This window comes from Crassostrea angulata, chromosome 3, assembly GCF_025612915.1.
Source record: "Crassostrea angulata isolate pt1a10 chromosome 3, ASM2561291v2, whole genome shotgun sequence".
Lineage (NCBI taxonomy): Eukaryota > Metazoa > Mollusca > Bivalvia > Ostreida > Ostreidae > Magallana > Magallana angulata.
In genome coordinates, this window is record NC_069113.1 from 32,741,634 (window position 1) to 32,761,055 (window position 19,422).

The window sequence follows — 19,422 nt, forward strand, 5'->3', positions numbered from 1 at the left end:
TGTGTCAACCGAAACCTTAGGTAAAAAACCACGGTATCCTAGCCGAGTACTTGGTCCGCATCTTTAAATGAGGCTCATTTACATAATGATAATGGTTTAGCAGACTGCACTGCTGCACAACCGTTTTTTTATTCATCGATCAAAGTTTGGGATAATTGGTTTTGTCAGTAACAAAATTAATGGTTTAAGAATCTGACAGATTTATTCTTATGCCAAAATAAAAGGAAAGAAATGAATAAATAAATTTGTTCCGTGCCAGATGAAATGATTATGGTTTTCCATATATGCATGAGGTTACAAACAAATAGGCATGAAAAAAAAGAACTGGAATCAGGATAAATACACCAAAAATGTGTAAAACCTGGCAAATGTAGAAGCTTAATTATTCCATCTAAAATTTCCCCAATATATTCTACCTCCTCCCAATTTCTTTTTTTCTCAACCTCGTTCATATCTCAAACTCTCAGCATCTCTCCTTTAAAACTTTATGCATGGACTCTCTTTTATTTCTTTTCCCTCAGCTAGTGCATATGCAAGGATCTTTAATAAGACAAATACTGATCAGAACCATTTATCATTCTTCCTTTTAGGGTACCTGGGCCAATTAAATTTTACGGTAGATTCCAAAATCCTAGCCCAAACATTTGGAAAAATAAATCCTGTTTGTGAGGACTCACTAAATGATATTTAAATTCCTTGACTAAACAGCATTTGGCTCATTTGCTGATAACTTTTCTATGACGGTCCTGATAAATTCCCAAAACCTGCCATTTAAAGGGAGATAAAATGGGAAGTTGAAAGGACTATATCTTATCTCTCTGTTAGGGTAGGTGTTAGGGTGGACAAAACATGGACAGGAAAATCCCATGGACAGGATTGAAAAAATATTCCAGATCATGATTTAATTTAAAATTTGACTGTTGACAGCTAGTTGGCAGTTTATGGTTTTGGGTCCTGCATGGATTTAAATCCTGAATGTTACATAATCCCGTTTTTTTTTTTATATCAAACTAAAGTTCTGGCATTTTTATAAGACACTATTCCCAAATACACCAAACCAAACTGAAATTTACTTATTACCGGTATTATATAATAAGTTGCATAATCATAGCTGTTGCGGAGCTCAATATCAATGAAATTAAACTGAAAACTTCCCAGCACCTGACAATCACTAAGTCAATAAACAAATTAATTTTACTGAACAGAAATAATTTGTGTAATGATAACTTGATGATGAAGAAAGGATCAACATCTTCCATCAGAAATTGTCAACATTATACTTGTATATTATACATTATTGATATTTATACAAGTTAGGTACATATGTGAACATTGATTACACACCTTCAATTCTTTTAAAGTAAAAGAAATAAATTGTACTTACTAATGGCCTGTAGAGCATGGGACACAAGCTGATGAATCATAGTACTGACCAGCAGTACAATTTGACGCACAGTCTGTTGAACAATTACATTGGGCGAAACTTGTGTCTAAAAAAAAAACATCAGTAAAGCAATTAATAGCTATCAAGTCAAACTTAAGGTAATATTTTAAAATATAAATTTTTAAGACAAAGGCTGTTTCATTAAACTTTTGTAAAGCAATCATCATGAATCCCATTTCAAGCATATAAAAGTTTTATTCCTATAAAACTTACTATATAAATTGTCAGTATATGTGAATATGCATGTATAAAGCATAATTATAACATAAATATGGAATGTTTGTTGTATAGAAGGCAGTGTATTTAGGCTAGGTTAGAATTCATGGAAATTATTTATTTACTGAGAAAAAAAAATTAGATACAAGATGTAGACTAAATTTGTTCAATGACATGTTTAAGATTATCTGAGTGATTTATAAAATATATTCCATACACTTAAATGCCCCCCCCCCCTTTTACTTTTTAATTCAGTTTGCAGGTTATGCAAGATTTAAAATGCAGTTTTATATTTCAAGACTTGATTGATTTTCAAAACAGCCATTTTCCCCAACAACCTGTGCAACCAAGTGACGTTTTAAAACTTAGAATTAACTTTGGACTGCTTTTCATGTAATGCGTACAAAAGAAAGAAATCTTTTCTATATCAAAAGATTACAGAATGAACTGAAAACACTTGCATGGTTTCAGGAAGTGGTCCTACAATAAATGGCCAATCAAAGCAAGGTTCAAACTTCTAGCAAATCTCATATATAGATTAAAACGTCTTGAAACCCTATTTACATTAGATAATGCATATATGCAGAATACTGCAGATAGTGCATTCTAAGCGTTATCACATTAGCATACATTGTGCTTGACTGTAGTGAATTTCCAATGATTGTATGGCAATGCATATCGACACATTACCAGTACCCTATATACCAAAGTTGTTGAAAAAGACATTTGATTCAGAATATCCCTATAATAATTATGCAATAATGACCAAATTATAGACTGTGAATTTGATATAGAACCATTTTAAAAAGAGCTTGGACTTTGTGTAGCTGTGTCAAACAGCAATGTGACGTAGGCCTGTCTATTTCATTGTCAACCACTCAGCCATGGCTTTCTGAAATCAACAAGATTTGTCTGGCTTTTGAGCTAAGACTACGCAATCGGTGCATATTTTGCTTGAAACAACGTCATTTTTAACTTGTTTTGACGCAAGAATTAGATAGCTACGTCCTACTGAAAGTCCAAGGTCTTGTTAAAATGGTTCTATATGGCAGTTGGAAATCAATCTACATGTATTGGATATTTGTTTTTTTTAAAGAGCTGTTTGGTATATACACTGAGTAATACATGCACATTTAAATATAGTTTAATACATATACATGAATGATATGTATATGGAGTACACTTGTATAACAAATCTGCATGCGCATGTACCATAAGCAAGTTTGGTTAGAATATTATGACAGTTAGAAGGGCATACAAATTAATTTAAAAGATTAATACTTGGTGCACAAATCTTAACTCATTGTCAATCTTATTTACCATCATAAATATACCTGAATATACCTATCTACCCCTATCCAAGCTACATGTATATTCCATTTACTTCCAAGTCTTTACTTTTTGTTTGGAATCATTTCATAGCATGCTTTCTCTCTACTTAACATTTCACCTTCCCACTTAGGCACAAGTAATATAGACTCCAACCCAGTAGGTTAGCTTTCTTACCGATATAAAACAGCAATAAATTAAATAACACATATATATCATAAATGGATCAGTTTTGCTTTATGTAAAATTAATAGTGTGAATGTGGAACCATTATAGAATATGTTCTTTTTAAATATATCAATATCTTCACATTTGAATTGCTTTGTACCGTTATCTCATTAAACGAATAATAAATCTTTAAAAGTAATGACGCAAATCCTTGTAAATTGTATAATTCCATTTACAAGACAGATATTATTCAGAAAATCATAAAGCTGGAAAATTATGGCGATTATAAAACCAGAGTTGAAACTCTGATCTTTACGTAACTAAAATACAAACGCACAGTACTGTATATATATAAATATGTCAACACATCTTCTAAGTAAGCATGTCAGAAACATTTTTATGTCTATACTGTCATAAATTAAATTACACAATCACGCAATACGCCTCTCCTGGAGGTCTGAGGAGTGCATGAAACACCAACATCTTCATTGTAAATCATTTTCAAAATGGTCGACTGAATCAATCTTTACATAAATGATTTTTATACTTAGTCTATTATTTTCATCCTTGTTCCAAATTTAAATAATTTTTTGACTAGTATTCTATTGAAAATTTGTTGCAAAAGGAATTCTAAACAGGATTGGTGCGTTTGTTACAAATCAACTCTAATTTTACATAGAACATGTTTTTTGAACGACACAAAAACCAACTATCCCATATCAAATTGTCACCAAAAAAATATTGAGGCCGAGTAATCTGCAGGGAGAGCCAAATTAAGACATGCAACAACCTGCTCAACTTGTCATAAATTTCTCATTAATTGAACGAACCCCTTTTAATTCATAAGGTAAAAAAAAGTTGAAACTCGAACATGATGAATATAAGAATTATATCTAAAATTCATGCATCTCTTAACGTGAACTTTTGAGATGATGAAGGGGAAGGGGCAATCAATATTTTTTGTCATACATTTTGGACACTGTCAGTGACATTTAATGACTTTATTGTATGTGAACATTTATTCAAATAAACAACATTTACAAAGTAAATAAATATTTCGTACATTAATTCATATCAAATTTGGATATCAAAATTGGTCATAAATCATAAAGCCTAGCTGTCAAGTCTGGTACTTTTTTAAACATATTTTTGGGAGAGGGCAAGCATTGACAAATTTTTAAAAGTGATCTTATGCAATTCGTTTCCCATAAATCTTAAAGTAAATATTCAAATGTGAAACATTTTTAGTTGTAAATAGATGAAAATGTCTACACAAATAGTTGTTTATTCTAATATTCCTATAGATTTAGATTCTTAAGTAATTAATCATATCTTGGAAATATTGGAAGGCATCATAACATTACTTTGTAATATTTGATTGTGCAAGACTTATATAAACACTTGCTCAAAAGAAGTAATTCTTTTAAAAAATAAACGAAACAATAAAAATCGTCTTAGAGTAACGAGATTAAAATGACCATTGATTTCAATATCAGCAGATTAATTTCTCGTGGTCTCCTAAACGTGCTATACACAACTTACCGATTTTTAATAACAAGACACAAGCTATGTGGAAAATAAAAATTCGTTGTACTCGAAACCTTCTTTGCATATTTTCCGAAGGTCTTTAAGTTTTAAGCGATCCAGCGCTTAGATTTTCACATTCTCTTCTTTAATTCTCACTTTAATTCCCTTACGAAAAAAACTAAATCAATTGCTACATTCCCCGATTAAACAGACACCGAAAAAACAAAATTCAAAGAACACAATCTCATCGGCTGTTTCACCCTAAGCATGCATATCGAAACTAGCTCTCTCAAACGTTTACTTGATCGAGACGCGGGTATTGTTATCGATCGATACGCTTCAATGACCCGTAAAGCATAACGGTGGGAAGATTTGGCATCATGTAGCTAGGCAACAACAAGCTTCAAGAAAATTTATGACTTGAAGACGTCACTTTCCGTATAAAAGTAGATCAAGCATTGACAAGGAATTTAATAAGCCGCTATTTACATCGTTTGTGTAATTATTGTCATTGTCAATAAGGCACCCCCTAAGGTTTTAAATGTCCAGTCAGTATATACGTACGCATGTACGGGGCAGGTGCCCCTTTTATAAGACCAATTAAAAAAAGCAACTTGTGTCAACCATTTTTCTTATGTTCTACTATTTGAAAATTCTATTGACTTCATTTAGATATTCGGAAAGAATGAGGAAACATACTTCATTATCAGAGACAATTCAAAGACCACTTATAAAAGAGATGAATCCAATAAAATGCATTTTGCATTATATCATTTTTGAATTCCGATCCATAAGTATACTAGTACATGTAGCTATAACATTCCAATTACAGGGATACATTTAATCAATTTTCTGTATGTTCACATTGGGATCATAAGGGTGGCAGTTATATAATAACTCACAAAATTAAACCAACTATTTTTTTCTCAAACAATGAATATAGCAAGGAAGACAACTGCTTTTTTAAAACCATTTTATCAAGAGCTTGGACTTTCGATAGTTGTGTCAAACAGCAATGTGACGTAAATCTGCATATTTCATTGCTAGCCACTCAGCCATAGCTCTTTAAGTTTATTAATAACAAGATTTGTCTGGCCTTTGAACTAAGACTATACAGTCGGTGAATATCTCGCTTGAAACCGCGTCATTTGTTACTTGTTTCAAATGACGCAAGAAATAGATAATTAGTCCAAGGTCTTGTTAAAATGGTTCTATTTTCCGTCCCTTGAAGGATTTCAAGAAAATCATGCAAGAAGATTTTGTTATATCTTGCATTGTTTTCTATAAGAAACCTTAAAATTTACAAAAATTGACTGAAGCAAATTAAAAATGCTACATATTTTCCCCATTTTTGCAAATTTTGTGACACGCCAAAAAAAAACCCCCAACGAATAAAAGGCTGTTTACTTTGTACATCCCTAACAGTGTATATAATCAAACATTGTCAATTTTTAATAACATGCTACCTACTACATGCAGCATCGCCACTTTTTTGCGCAGCAAAGATTTTTCTTAGATATACATACAAAAAATTGAATTACCATGGAGCCCCCCCCCCCCCACCCACTTTTATGGGGCCATGTAAAAAAACTGAATGGAAAATAAGTATATGATCAGTTATGAAGTTAAAGGTATACTTTCCCTTTCCTACTGCCCCCCCCCCCCCCCAAAACTACGGATTAGGATTTTCAGGATTTTGATAAGTTCCCTTATTTTTTCCCTACAACAACCCCCCCCCCCCCCCCCCCCCCGACGGATTAGGATTTTCAGGATTTGGGAAAGTTACCCAATTTTTTTTCAGTTTGCTTGTCAAGATTTTTGGATGAGTCTGCCCCCTTTCAAAAACGATGCTACGTGCCTGTTATTCACATGCTTCTAAAAAAAAAAAAGGAGGTGGCAACTGCTTTAGAATTCAATTTTCTGTATGTAAATTTAAAGAAAAACGATTCTTGCAAGAAAAAAGGAAGCCCTCCGGATGCTAAGCGTCTACATGTTCTTCATGACAAAACGAATTAGAGATCATGCACACTGTCAGAGAATTTATAAAATATGCATGCTTCAGTTTTCATTTTTATAATATAGGGATGCCATTTATTATACACTGATATTGTTTCGATGAAGCGCCTCTAGTAAAATCATTTATTCTTTCTTTGGTAATTCATGCGAAATATGCGTTAGCGTATTATGTTAATTTTGTTTTGCAATGATCGCCATCTTTATAAACCGCATGAATAATGAAAGAATTTTTTTTCTTGTTTACAATGTGCCGGGTATATCTACATATTTCCTTTAACAAATTAATAAACTGAATGTCAAAAGTAAATAAAATTCGCCAAATTACTGTTAATGTACCTCAGTAAGTTAGCTAAGGAAACAGCCAAATCGTCTCCTATGGGAATTTGAGTCTGACATCATCATGATTATTTCGTGCAGTCCGTGATTTTTCTTAGGTCGCTGTAGGTTTCGACTAATCGATAAACGGGGCGTGTAGATTTCAGTCTGCATGGCTGTTTATATATATACTGCAAGTTTCCGTAAGAAATAGAGGAAATCAAACTCGGTAGATGTAAATATAACTTACATGTACATGTACGCTATATAGTATAGGTATCGTAAATCAAACCCCACCAACACCAGTACAAATTAAGAGAAATTAATATTGAACAAAGAGATTTTTTAAATGCTCTTAAATAATTGAAACTATCAAAGAAATTACATGAAAATGAAAAAAATGACTGACCAAAAAGTTTAGAGCATTATCATTAGATGACGTTATTTAACATCTAAATATGACTTGAAAACTGCATATTTAATATCTTCTCTGTATCATATTAAATTTCCCTGCTGACACTTCAGGTTTGCCATCATCAGTATTTATTGAAACTAAATTATTCGAATATTTACACATTTGAAAAATAAAATATCAATTTTTCGCAGCTAGACTCACCTATTAAAAACCAAGTGTATTAGAGACCAAGGGCTATTTAAGGCAAAATTAGGACGTGCAGTATACATTATGCGGAATAAGCGAGATATGGAAAACATAAAACGGGTAGAATTTATTGCTGTATCATATTTAACAGCCCATTTTGTCACAACAACTTTCATACATGCAATTTGCGCACATGCAGTAGCAATAAAATTTAATATTTGTGCGACCGAAAAACTTAGATTTGAATCGTAAACTGCTGCCGAAATAATCGCATAGCAAAAAAGTATTCATACGAAATTCGCACGATCTAAAGCGACCGCGTTGTGCGATGCATATGCATTTTAATCTCACGATTTGACGCGCGGCGCTCGTGCTATCATGCGTTACATGGTACATGTACGAATGTGATTGTGCGAGTCAGAGGGGTGTACATGTATAAACCGCCCGTTTCCGACGCTCTTCAGAGGCATAGTTGAATGCGAGAGAAAATGCCGCCTATGAAGAAACAGCTAACGGGTATGAGGCAGCATCCATAGTCGATTGTGGTCTGAAACAGAAAACTAATGCTTAAACAGGGTACATGTATATACTTGTGGCAAAGCATGGCAAATTGAAGCTGAAAAACATTGCAAGATTACATGAGACACGTTGAGCAGCAGTCTCTTGGTCGCAAAACACACCCATAGACAGCTGCAATTCATCTTACAACCTTTATATAATCGCGATCACTCTTGCAAGTATACAAAACATTGTAAAACGTTCGCAATAAAGTCCTTGCGTTGCATTGCGATAATTTAAATCGCATTCGGTCTCGTCTGAATAGTATGCATTGTGGCAACGCACTTTGAAAAAATTACGCACTTTGAAAAAAAATTTCAAAGTGCGTTAAATTTGGGACAAAATCAACGCACTTTGCACAATTTTTTCAAAGTGCATTAAATTTTGGACCAAGTTAACCCACTTTGAAATTTTTTTTGAAAGTGCGTTATGAAGGTACATCAACATTTTTTAGTATCGACACTTTTAACGCACTTTGAAATATATTTTTATATCACATATTCTGGAACTGAATTTCTAATTTGTTGATGGTATGTGGCAACCCACCATTTTAAGGAGACTTGATGCGACTACTCAAACGCATGCATGTTACAACTGCGATACATCATGCAACGTATGCAAGAGCTCATGCGAAGCTAAAGCATTTCGATCGCAAAGTGTTGTAAAGTGCTCATGCGCCAGTTGTGATAGGACATCTAATACGTTTCACTATTTACACTGTGACATAATTATTCGCAATTAACACGTACATGTTTTGCAGACAGTAATTGCATGTACATGTATAAAATACACGTAAGTTAAAAACGGCAGATATATAATTAGTGATATGCATATGTAAAACGCGTTTCTTGAGGTTGTTGCCTTCTTTCGGTAATAAATACACATGTACAGTTGATGCCTCCCGTCGAAATGACGACAAACCTCGCCTCTTACGGTAACTTGTTTTTAAAAAGCAGCAAATATTCACTTCTCTTTTTAAAGAAATCGATTTTTACACAGGCATAAATTGACACAAAATGACATGAATGACGTCCATTCCAGCATGCAATTCACAACTTTGATCGAACCGCAAAAAATTTATTAAGGAGAGAGACCAAATAAAAAAGATCGATACATGATAATGAACGTTAAACACGGATAAATTGATTACCGAGACAAGTGTTACTATAGAACATACATTTAGCTTAAAGGACGTGATAGAGCAGCGAAGTACGAAGATCTGTATCTTTCATGTCTAACCCTCGGCAAGACGACGTCATAGCTGATGACCAGAGAGACCGCTAATTGAATTTAGGGAGGGAAAACCATTCACTTTTACTGTTCACTTTACAGCAGACGTTTGCTTGCTGCGGCTGCTTGCAAGAGGATTCGAGATGTCATACACTGGTATTGTTTGATTAACAATGGCGGAAGCAGCACCAGTAAATAGCGACGGTACTGCTTCTACTTCTACTGTTACTAATGCCCAATGTGATCTCTGTTTTTCGGAATTTCTCGTAAATTGGGCTTGTCATGACTGTGCTCAGAAACTGTGTGACAGTTGTCAGACTCTGCATTCCAGAAGCAATGCAAGTAAACAGCACGGGATCTGGCTTCTCCGTGAAGACAAAGATGACGAAATGGAGTCCGGAAGTGACGCCATCGACATTGATGATATCGAGTTGCACATTTGTCGAATTCACGAGGAGCAGGTCTGTGAGCTGTATTGTAATCTGTGTGATATGTTCGTGTGTCACATCTGTGTTCGCTCTATCCATAAGACGCACAACATTACGGACATTGGCGAGTCTGCTGAACAAAAATTCAACCGACTGAGTAAAAGGTTCGAACACCTTGAGCGGTACGAACTCGAAAAGGCGCGAAAAATGATAGAAAACTTAGAACAAAATAAAGTAGAGTATGTATCTAGTGTAGCTTTGAAAAAAGAATTGATCAAAGAACGAAATGACAAAATGAAATTTGAATTGGATAATCTTACAGACAAGATGCTTAAAGAACTCGAGACGAAAGAGGAGGTTGACTTGCAATTTATTAATAGAAAACAATTCAAATTGCAGAATTTGTCAACAAAGGTTTCCGAAGCCATTCACTTCTGTAGAAATAACTTGTCCAATAAGGGAGGAATAAGTTTATTAGATGCTTGTGCGGAGGCAGAACGTAAAATTGAAAAGCTAAGATTACCCTCTGCTGAAAATGGACCAGAGAGGATTAACCCGCCAGAATTTGTACCCGGAAAACAAGATGAGGAAATCGAAACCGTCTTTGGAATTTTAGAATATGAGCCAACTCCAGTATTAACAAGACGCCGAACGACAGTAGCTTTTCCTCTCAACATTAAAGCTCAAGTGATCGCAAGCTTCGCCCAGAAGGCGCGAAACGGTATATACAGTATATGCACAACTGGAAACGGAAATGCTATGATAGGAACGGAAGAGAGGATTGTGCAAGTCGTGACGATCACGGGAAAAGTCCTTGCTAGCATCAAAGTAGATATTACGCCATACAATATCGCTTGTTCTAAACTCGGCAAGGATCTTTATATGAGCACATGGAATATGGAGATCAAAAAGCTTAAAAACGGGTCTTTTACACGTTTCATCGATACTAGTCCTTTCCACGCCCAAGGACTGTGTGTGAATGAGGACGGAGAAATTCTGGCTTGTCTCTACCACAAGGAAGATCAGTTCGGCAAAATAGTGCGATACGACAGTGCGGGAAAGTCGCTTCAACAGATCTGTAGCGACGAGCGACGTCGGCTGATGTTTCAGAACCCTGTCAAAGTCGCTGCAAGCGTGACTCGCGATATCGTTGTCGTGGACATGGCTAAAAAGTGTGTGATCGCTGTCGGGGCGGACGGACAACGAAAGTTTACGTACAAAGGTGTGAATGCAGTGAAGTTCGAACCCAAATGCATCGACTGTAACACTCTGGGAAGCATCCTCGTCGGAGACCACGAGGATCGGATACACATGCTGGACAAGAACGGAAAGTTCCTGCAATATATTATGACGCCAGAACATGGACTGAATGACATCATCGGTCTTTCCAGTGACCAGGAGGAGAAAAGGATCTGGGTATCGTGCTTTGACAAAGTCATTATTGCGACCTTAGTTTGATACGGCAAAGTCATAACCAAGTCATAACTTTTAGTAGGAAGATGATCGAGATGACAAAGAGCTTGGTCACTTCAGCCGGGAGCTAAATCATCATTCACTTTACCAGGGATAGTTTCAGTATCAATTAGCAGTCTGAGATGGCTATCCGCGCTTTTATTGCTTGTTAATTGCTCTCGTCTGCGAGCGATCGTAAAGTGACGATTTGGTGTACTGCAGTTTTATGTATTCATCGAAGACGATAAGCGATGTGTTGATAACATATATGGACGAACGCCATACCTGTGGTTCTTATCACCAATCTCTGTCGTCATCGTCACAGAAAATTGTTGTTGTCGTTGTCATTAAATCTATCGTTCTTTACATTGCTGATAAAATCGCCTTTGATTAAACAGATCAAAATTACTTTTTTTGTACTTCGACAATATTCATTTCCCTGAAATGTTTAACATTACTGCTGCATGCCTGTTGTTGCATTGTTGATAAATCAGTTGATTTATTTTGTTTTTGGCGTTTTGTTTTCTTTTTTAATGAAATGGGTTTCAACTGTTTTTAAACATTGAATCTCAATTCATTCAATAATTTTTTTAATGAATTCTCTTAGAACTGACGTCCTTACAATTGAATCGTGCCGAACTTGCACTGCAGCCAAAGCTCGCAAACGGATATCAGATTTTACACGTATAGTTAGTTCTCTTATCAAAGAGTCATTGTAATATGTAATGTACTAATATATAGGTCATTGGGTTTTTTTTTTTTTTACAGTATGTAAGAGTATGAAAATTGTTGATTTGAATAAATAAATAAAGTTATTGTAATTAATACATCTAAACAGTTCACATATAAAAAAGTTAGATCCACCCTTTCTTTTAATTCATACACATGTACATATACCCTTAGGGCAGTACTTGATCATGAGTTGGTCAGTGGATATTTGTGATCTTGGTTTTTATTGGTTGTTTGTGTCAGGTTGAATTTGGTTGGTTTGTATATTTTGCTTTATGTGTTTTACCGCCAAGTTTGACAATCTTTGTCTGGACATTGACCAAAGCAGACTATATATTTATATTGAGAAGTAATTTTATTTTGGACCAGACCTTGCTCTTTTTCTGGTAAGTTATACTAAGTATACTAATATCCTATAACACTTACTATTAATAAATTGATTATCCTATAAATTGCAGACAACATTAATTCAGTCAATGATCACAAACTAATGAGTATGAATGAATTAGAATGAAAAGATATTTTTTATATGGAATACAGTGTTGATTATAAAGATCAATATTTGGTTTATTTATTATAGTATTAATTGATTCTCAAATCAATTGTATATAAGAATTTTATGATGATCAGATATTTGATTAAATTGGTCATTTATAAGATCAATTAGATTATACTTCAGTAATAAATATTTTTAGAATTATTTTGTTCGAATTACAGAATCAGTCAATGTCAATATAATTTCACCACGCAATCGGTGTACGTATTATGAGCCTGTTCCCATAGAATGGTGAGAAAGTGTTTTCGAATATTTTTTATCTGATTAATATATTTTATGACTTATTTTGGAGAAATGTAATTCATGTATATTATAAGAGTTACCTCCCGCTAAATGTTTAAAGTACAATTATAGTAAGATAATGTAAAAATATTATCTTGATGGAAATACATATATATTGTACTAATGTTATATTTTGATATAAATTATATTATTGTTTTATGATATTTCAGGGCTTAAATATACATTGCAAATTTTAAAGTCACTGTGTCCGGATACGAATAAACGAACCATACAGATATCTTTGTTGTCAGTTATTTTAAACAAAGACTGTAACAGCTTGGCGCCCACGTTGGGACACAGTGACTTTATATGTAATTGGAGCTGGAAAGACTTCACCAACCCTATACCCAGTGAACTGTGAACCATGACGACCACTGCCAGTGTATTCCTATTGAACCATGACTAGTGTTCCGCGCCTGTGTTCCTAAATTGACTGGGATCCGCGCATCTATTGTTATTCCTAGGATCAGCTGTTCAACTCATTGACAGAGTACAACACGTGCAAACAAACTGTGTATCTCACCTGGTGAGTCGTATAGATATAAGACTTTGGTGCACCATATTGACATTAGTAATTTGTGTGCGCGCATGTATGCACACTTTACCTCAAGGTAGACAAGTCTTGATTTATCATAATTCATTAAACTGTTGAAAGAATTGGTATACCACAAAGCATGTAAATCTGTGATTTCTTTAGTTTGACAGTGCACTTTAGTATAAGTTATCCGGATTTAAATACCTGTGTAATATTGATTGAGACAGGGTTGCGTTTGGCCACAATCCTTAAACCATTTTTTTGTTGAGATATATTTTTGCCCTTTATTGTGTATTGATCATTTGAATTTGAAATTAAGAACAACAATAGCAAGAAAGGAAGTGTGGGTACAGTGCAGTGTAAGTGAAAACATTAACAATTTGCGCACAACCCGTATTGTTTTCCCTTGTATTTCCAAATATACTAATTAACGTTATAAAAGCTAATTAGAAAACTATTTGCTGTATACTTTCAAGACTTGACAGTTTATTGACGAGACTGACGTGAGATTTGGACTACTTTGTCGGTTGATTGAGTTGGTTTGCATCATTGTTTATTTTGAGGGTGAGTTCAGTGTTGAACAAGTTTTCTGTCGCAGAGTTGTAGTAGTATCAGTTTAAGTGGTTTATGTGTTGTTTGATAGCTATACACAGTATTTAAAACACACATTTAATTAATTTCCCCTTTAATTTAGTTTTAAGCTTTATCTCCATTGTTTATATTATTTCTACTCGTATCTAAATCATCGGGTTCGGTTTTCGCCGTTCAAAAATCATCGGGTTCGGTTTTTGCCGTTAAAAAAATCTAATCGGGCTCGATTTCCGTAATAATTGCGTTTCACCGGAAGTAAACAAAGTGTAATCGAGGAAATTCGCTGTTTCCATTCATCTCGGTATTTTTTCTCGTATATTTCAATATAGAAAAAGATTTATTGAATTCTTTCATCATTTGTTTATTGCCATCTTTATATTTGAACTGAATCTTATCTTTCAGGTAGAACTTATTTATTTCTTTGATTCATTTACTTAAAGAAACATTATCAGCTGTTGCTTGCAATAATTTATTGTGCCTTTTGCATACTGTCCAAATTATTTATGGTTCATTTTGAACTACCCTCCTGATTCAAAACAATTCACATTGCTGAATTTGCCATTTCTTGCAGAGATATAGTCTGTGTGAAATTTAGTTACTCATTTGCTTATACCAACATCTACTTGGTTACATGCATTGTGTTGTTGCATGAATTTGTGTGAATTTTCTTTGATATTTTCAATATTACTTGTGTTAGCTACAATCATACAATTTAGCACCATGGCAGACACTGAGGAATCAATGTCAACAGAGGAGATAGCCAAAGTGGTATCTGCACTCAAGCAGCTAAAGATGAAACCAAAAGCTGATTCAGCTGAAGATTTCTTATCATGGATGTCATCTGCTGTTCAGGAGAAGAAGATCAAGGAAGAGGTTGTAAGTACTGATACTGCCTCTGCTTCTCCACGACCTGCTAAATCTCTACCTCCTAGTCAGTTCCCTAAAATTCCATTTTTCTCCGGAGATTCTAAGAATGATGCCACATATGAAGTTTGGAGATATGAGGTGGAATGTCTCTATAATGAGTCTTATAGTCCAGATGTCATTCATCATGCTATACGATGCTCACTTAAAGGAGAAGCAAGTCGAGTGGTAATGCATCTTGGACCAGGAGCACGAATATCCTCAATTATACAGAAGCTAGACAGTATTTATGGCACAGTGGCTGAAAAAGAGGACATTCTGTCAGAGTTTTACAGTGCTAGACAGAGAGAGGATGAGGAATGTGCGAGATGGAGTTGTAGATTGGAGGATATTCTGAATAAGGCCATACAGAAAAACCTCATTGACCGTAGTCAGTTCGAGGAGATGCTAAGAACCATGTTCTTTAAGGGACTTCGACCTTCACTTAAAGATATATGTGGACATCTATATGATAAATGCAAATCATTTGATGAATTGAGAACATCTGTGAGAAAATTGGAGATTGAACATCATCCACAAACTACAGAAAAGAAATCAGCTACAGCAAAAGCTGCCACAGTGAAAGACCAGTCAGCTGACAGATTCGATAGCTTAGAAGCTAAGATTAATCAGTTAACCACTGAGGTCAGAAGTATGAAGGAAAAAGAGTATTCTTATACTCCTATGCCCCAGCCTTATAGGGCACCAAGACAACCATATCAGAGAGGCAGACAGGAGAGAGGATACAGAGGAGGATATAGGCAATATCCCAGATTTCCTCAGCCCCAAAGTACAGATGTTGCTAAGGAACCTCAGAGTTCCAGGGTAAGAGAACCCCCTACTTGTTATAGATGTGGACAGGTAGGCCATATCGCTGTGGGATGCAGAGTTTTAGTCAACCACAGGCGCCAGGCTTTAAACTACAACACGTCAGCACCTGGGGACAAGGGGTTGGCGAGAGGATCAAGAGTCCCAGAGAAAAACAACTAATTGGAAAACCAAATGAAATATCAGTGGCCATCAATGATGTACAATGTACAGCTCTTCTAGATACAGGAGCAACAGTATCCACTCTAAGCGAAGCATTTTATAATCAGTACCTTTCAGATGTAGAGCTTCATTCACTGGATGATGTTATCAATATAGAGTGTGCGGATGGTCAACTGATGCCCTATCTTGGCTATGTATGTGTTGATTTAACACCATTTGGTATTCCATCTTTGAACAAACTAAATGATTGTCTGTTTTTAGTTGTTCCCAAGAGCAATTATAATGCACATGTACCAGTGCTTTTAGGAACAAACATCTTACAGAACCTGATGGATGTGACAAAACAGGAGTTTGGCTCAAGATTTCTGCAGGATGCAGCCATTTACACACCATGGTATTTAGCATTCAGATGCATTGCATTGAGAGAGAGGGAGTTACACAGACATGGCTATGTATTAGGATTAGTAAAGAGTGCTGAGACAGATAGAGTTATCATCCCTCCGAACAGTCATGTGACCATTCTTGGATACTTGGATAAGAAGATTCCGTATCATCAAGTAACTGTCATGATGCAGCAATCTGAAAAATCCTGCATTCCATCTGATGTAGACATAGAAGCTACACTGCATCAGTATGTGTATGAAGAGTGTCAAACAATGCCTGTTACCATCAACAACATAACAACCAGGACTATTTCAATATCCCCAAAAGGAGTGATTTGCGAAATACAGCCTGTTGCTATTGAGGACACAACAGTTGAGAAACCCTCTTTGTCAAGTTCAGAACAAATTGAAGATATTATATCCAAAATTCAACTCCCAGATGATATTGGAGAAGATGAAAAACAGGACTGTTTGAATTTGTTGAATTCTTACAGGGATATATTCTCAACAGGAGCAACAGACATAGGTACAACGGACAAAGTGAAGCACAGAATTGAACTCCTTGATGAGATACCTTTTAAGCAGAAGTACAGGAGAGTACCACCAGCATTGGTTGAGGAAGTCCGTACTCACATCAAGGATTTACTAGCTGCAGGCATTATCAGACCATCTCATTCTCCGTTTTCATCTAATGTAGTTTTAGTTAGAAAGCATGATGGATCCTTGCGGCTATGTATAGACTATAGGTATCTTAATTCTAGGACTATCAAAGATAATTATGCTCTGCCTAGAATAGAAGAGATTTTAGATTCTCTTTCAGGTAACACCTACTTCAGTGTATTAGACATGAAATCTGGTTATCATCAGATAGAAATTGCAGAAGAGCATAAGGAGAGAACTGCCTTCACTGTTGGTCCACTTGGGTTTTATGAATTTAACCGCATGAGTTTCGGCCTTGCAAATGCCCCTGCAACCTATCAGCGTCTTCAAGAGCAATGTTTAGGCGACCTTCATCTAAAAATTTGTTTTATATATTTAGATGATTTAATCATATTTTCTAAATCTTTCAGGGAACATCTTTATCGCCTTCAGCAAGTTTTCCAGAGAATTAGAGATTATGGGCTTAAACTTTCTCCCAAAAAGTGTTCCTTACTTATGAAGAAGGTTAAATATGTAGGACACATTGTGTCCGAGCATGGGGTTGAGCCAGACCCTGATAAACTTGCTAAAGTTAAAAACTGGCCTATTCCACAGAATCCTGAAGAGGTAAGACAATTTTTAGGGTTTGCAGGATACTATAGAAAATTTATTCATGATTTCTCTAAAATTGCTAGACCTTTATTAGATATCATGGCCACAGGAAAAAAATCAAGAAGTAAGAAAGTGGATCCAAAGTGGAGGTGGGAGAAGGAACAGCAAACATCATTTGACCTCATTAAGCAGAAACTTACATCACCACCCGTCCTAGGTTACCCAGACTTCGACAAACCTTTTAAGCTCCATACCGATGCATGTCAGACAGGACTAGGCGCAGTGCTATATCAGGAGCAGGATGGAATGGATAGAGTTATAGCATATGCTAGTCGAGGATTGAGTAGATCTGAAAAGAATTATCCTACTCACAAACTGGAATTTTTGGCACTTAAATGGGCAGTCACAGAAAAATTTTCAGATTACCTTCAAGGCAAAGAATTTGTAGTATACACCGACAATAATCCCCTTACCTATGTTTTAACTTCAGCAAAACTGGATGCAACTGGACATCGATGGATTTCAGCATTAGCTTCATTTAATTTCAAGATCATCTACAAACCAGGGAAAACAAATATAGATGCAGATAGACTATCCAGATTAAAGGAAGTGGAAACAGTATCTAGTGACACCATTAAGGCAATTTGCCAGCTTGCAACTGGACAGCCATATGCAGAATCTCTTGCTATAGATGATGCTATTTGCAACCAAGTACAACCTTGTACAGATATTGGAAAGTATTTGGATATCATGGAAATCCAAAACACAGATCCTACTGTTAGTTTTTGGAAAAACAAGGTACAGGAATGTATTAGACCCAAACGAGACACACTCATTACTGAAGATGATTTTGTTTACCACAGGAACTTTGCCAAACTTAGAGTAAGAGATGGTATTTTACTCAGAGAAGTCAAAGTAGATGACAATACTCATCAGCAATATGTAATTCCTGCATCAGTGTATCCCACTGTTTTGGAATACTTACATAACAAGATGGGTCATTTAGGGCGAGATAAGACTCTCTCCTTAATTAGGCAAAGATTTTACTGGCCAAAGATGCAGCGTGATGTTTCTGATTGGATCAACTCCTGTGAAAGATGCATTAAGAGCAAGACCAGCAATGAGAGAGCAGAATTGGTCAACATCAGAACATCAGAGCCACTTGAGCTTGTATGCATGGACTATCTCACTCTTGAACCATCGAAAGGAGGAATACAAAACATTTTAGTCATAACCGACCATTTCACACGATATTCAGTTGCCGTGCCAACCAAGAACCAAACAGCCAAAACAACAGCAGAAGCTATTTATAACCATTTTATTGTTCATTACGGGATTCCAGCTAAACTTCATTCGGACCAAGGGACAAATTTCTGCAGCAACATCATAAAGGAATTATGCTCCATATTTGGCATCTCTAAATCCAGGACAACGCCATATCACCCTATGGGTAATGGTATTACAGAGCGATTCAATAGGACATTATTATCAATGCTAGGAACATTAGATAACGCTCAGAAAGCTAATTGGAAAAAGCATATAAACACACTGGTTCACGCATATAACTCTACTAGACACGATACAACTGGGTTCACACCATTCTATCTAATGTTTGGAAGAGAACCAGTTTTGCCAGTAGATGTGGTCTTTGGATTTTCCAGCAGCCATTCTGAGGATAAGTGTACAACTAAGTACATATCCGAGCTGAAGCAAAGACTGCAAGATGCTTACAGACAGGCACAAACAGCAATAAAATCTTCTCAGCAGAACCAGAAATGCCGTTATGACATAAAAGCAAGAGCCATCACTTTAGAGGAAGGTGACAGAGTTCTCGTCAAGAAAGTGGCATACGACGGCAAACATAAAATTGCTGATAAATGGGAAGATGATATTTATGTCATTTTAGCGAAAGCAAATG

At 35.6% G+C, this 19,422-nt stretch overlaps 2 protein-coding genes and 1 long non-coding RNA gene across 5 annotated transcripts in view; 2 read left to right on the plus strand and 1 right to left on the minus strand.

The window, feature by feature from the left end:
* The window catches only part of LOC128177546 (uncharacterized), a 94,640-nt gene extending 89,654 nt beyond the window's left edge, over window positions 1–4,986 (minus strand). For 2 of the 3 annotated variants that reach the window (XM_052844283.1, XM_052844282.1), the window contains exons 1-2: window positions 4,700–4,986; window positions 1,385–1,490 (exon numbers count right to left, since the gene is read on the minus strand). In XM_052844283.1, the coding sequence (XP_052700243.1) occupies window positions 1,385–1,490; window positions 4,700–4,769 (176 nt within the window). In that variant the 5' untranslated portion in view covers window positions 4,770–4,986. The remainder of the gene's footprint in view (window positions 1–1,384; window positions 1,491–4,699) is intronic. The other variant, XM_052844284.1, reaches the window with a different exon arrangement.
* Window positions 4,987–9,235: 4,249 nt separating this feature from the next.
* LOC128177254 (uncharacterized) lies at window positions 9,236–11,687 on the plus strand. The gene has a single exon (XM_052843898.1). The coding sequence runs from the start codon at window positions 9,578–9,580 to the stop codon at window positions 11,288–11,290; it is 1,713 nt and encodes a 570-aa protein (XP_052699858.1). The 5' UTR covers window positions 9,236–9,577; the 3' UTR covers window positions 11,291–11,687.
* Window positions 11,688–12,061: 374 nt separating this feature from the next.
* LOC128178577 (uncharacterized) lies at window positions 12,062–13,089 on the plus strand. Its single transcript, XR_008242969.1, has 2 exons — window positions 12,062–12,399; window positions 12,731–13,089. It is a non-coding gene; the product is annotated as an uncharacterized LOC128178577 (long non-coding RNA).
* The last annotated feature ends 6,333 nt before the right edge of the window (window positions 13,090–19,422 follow it).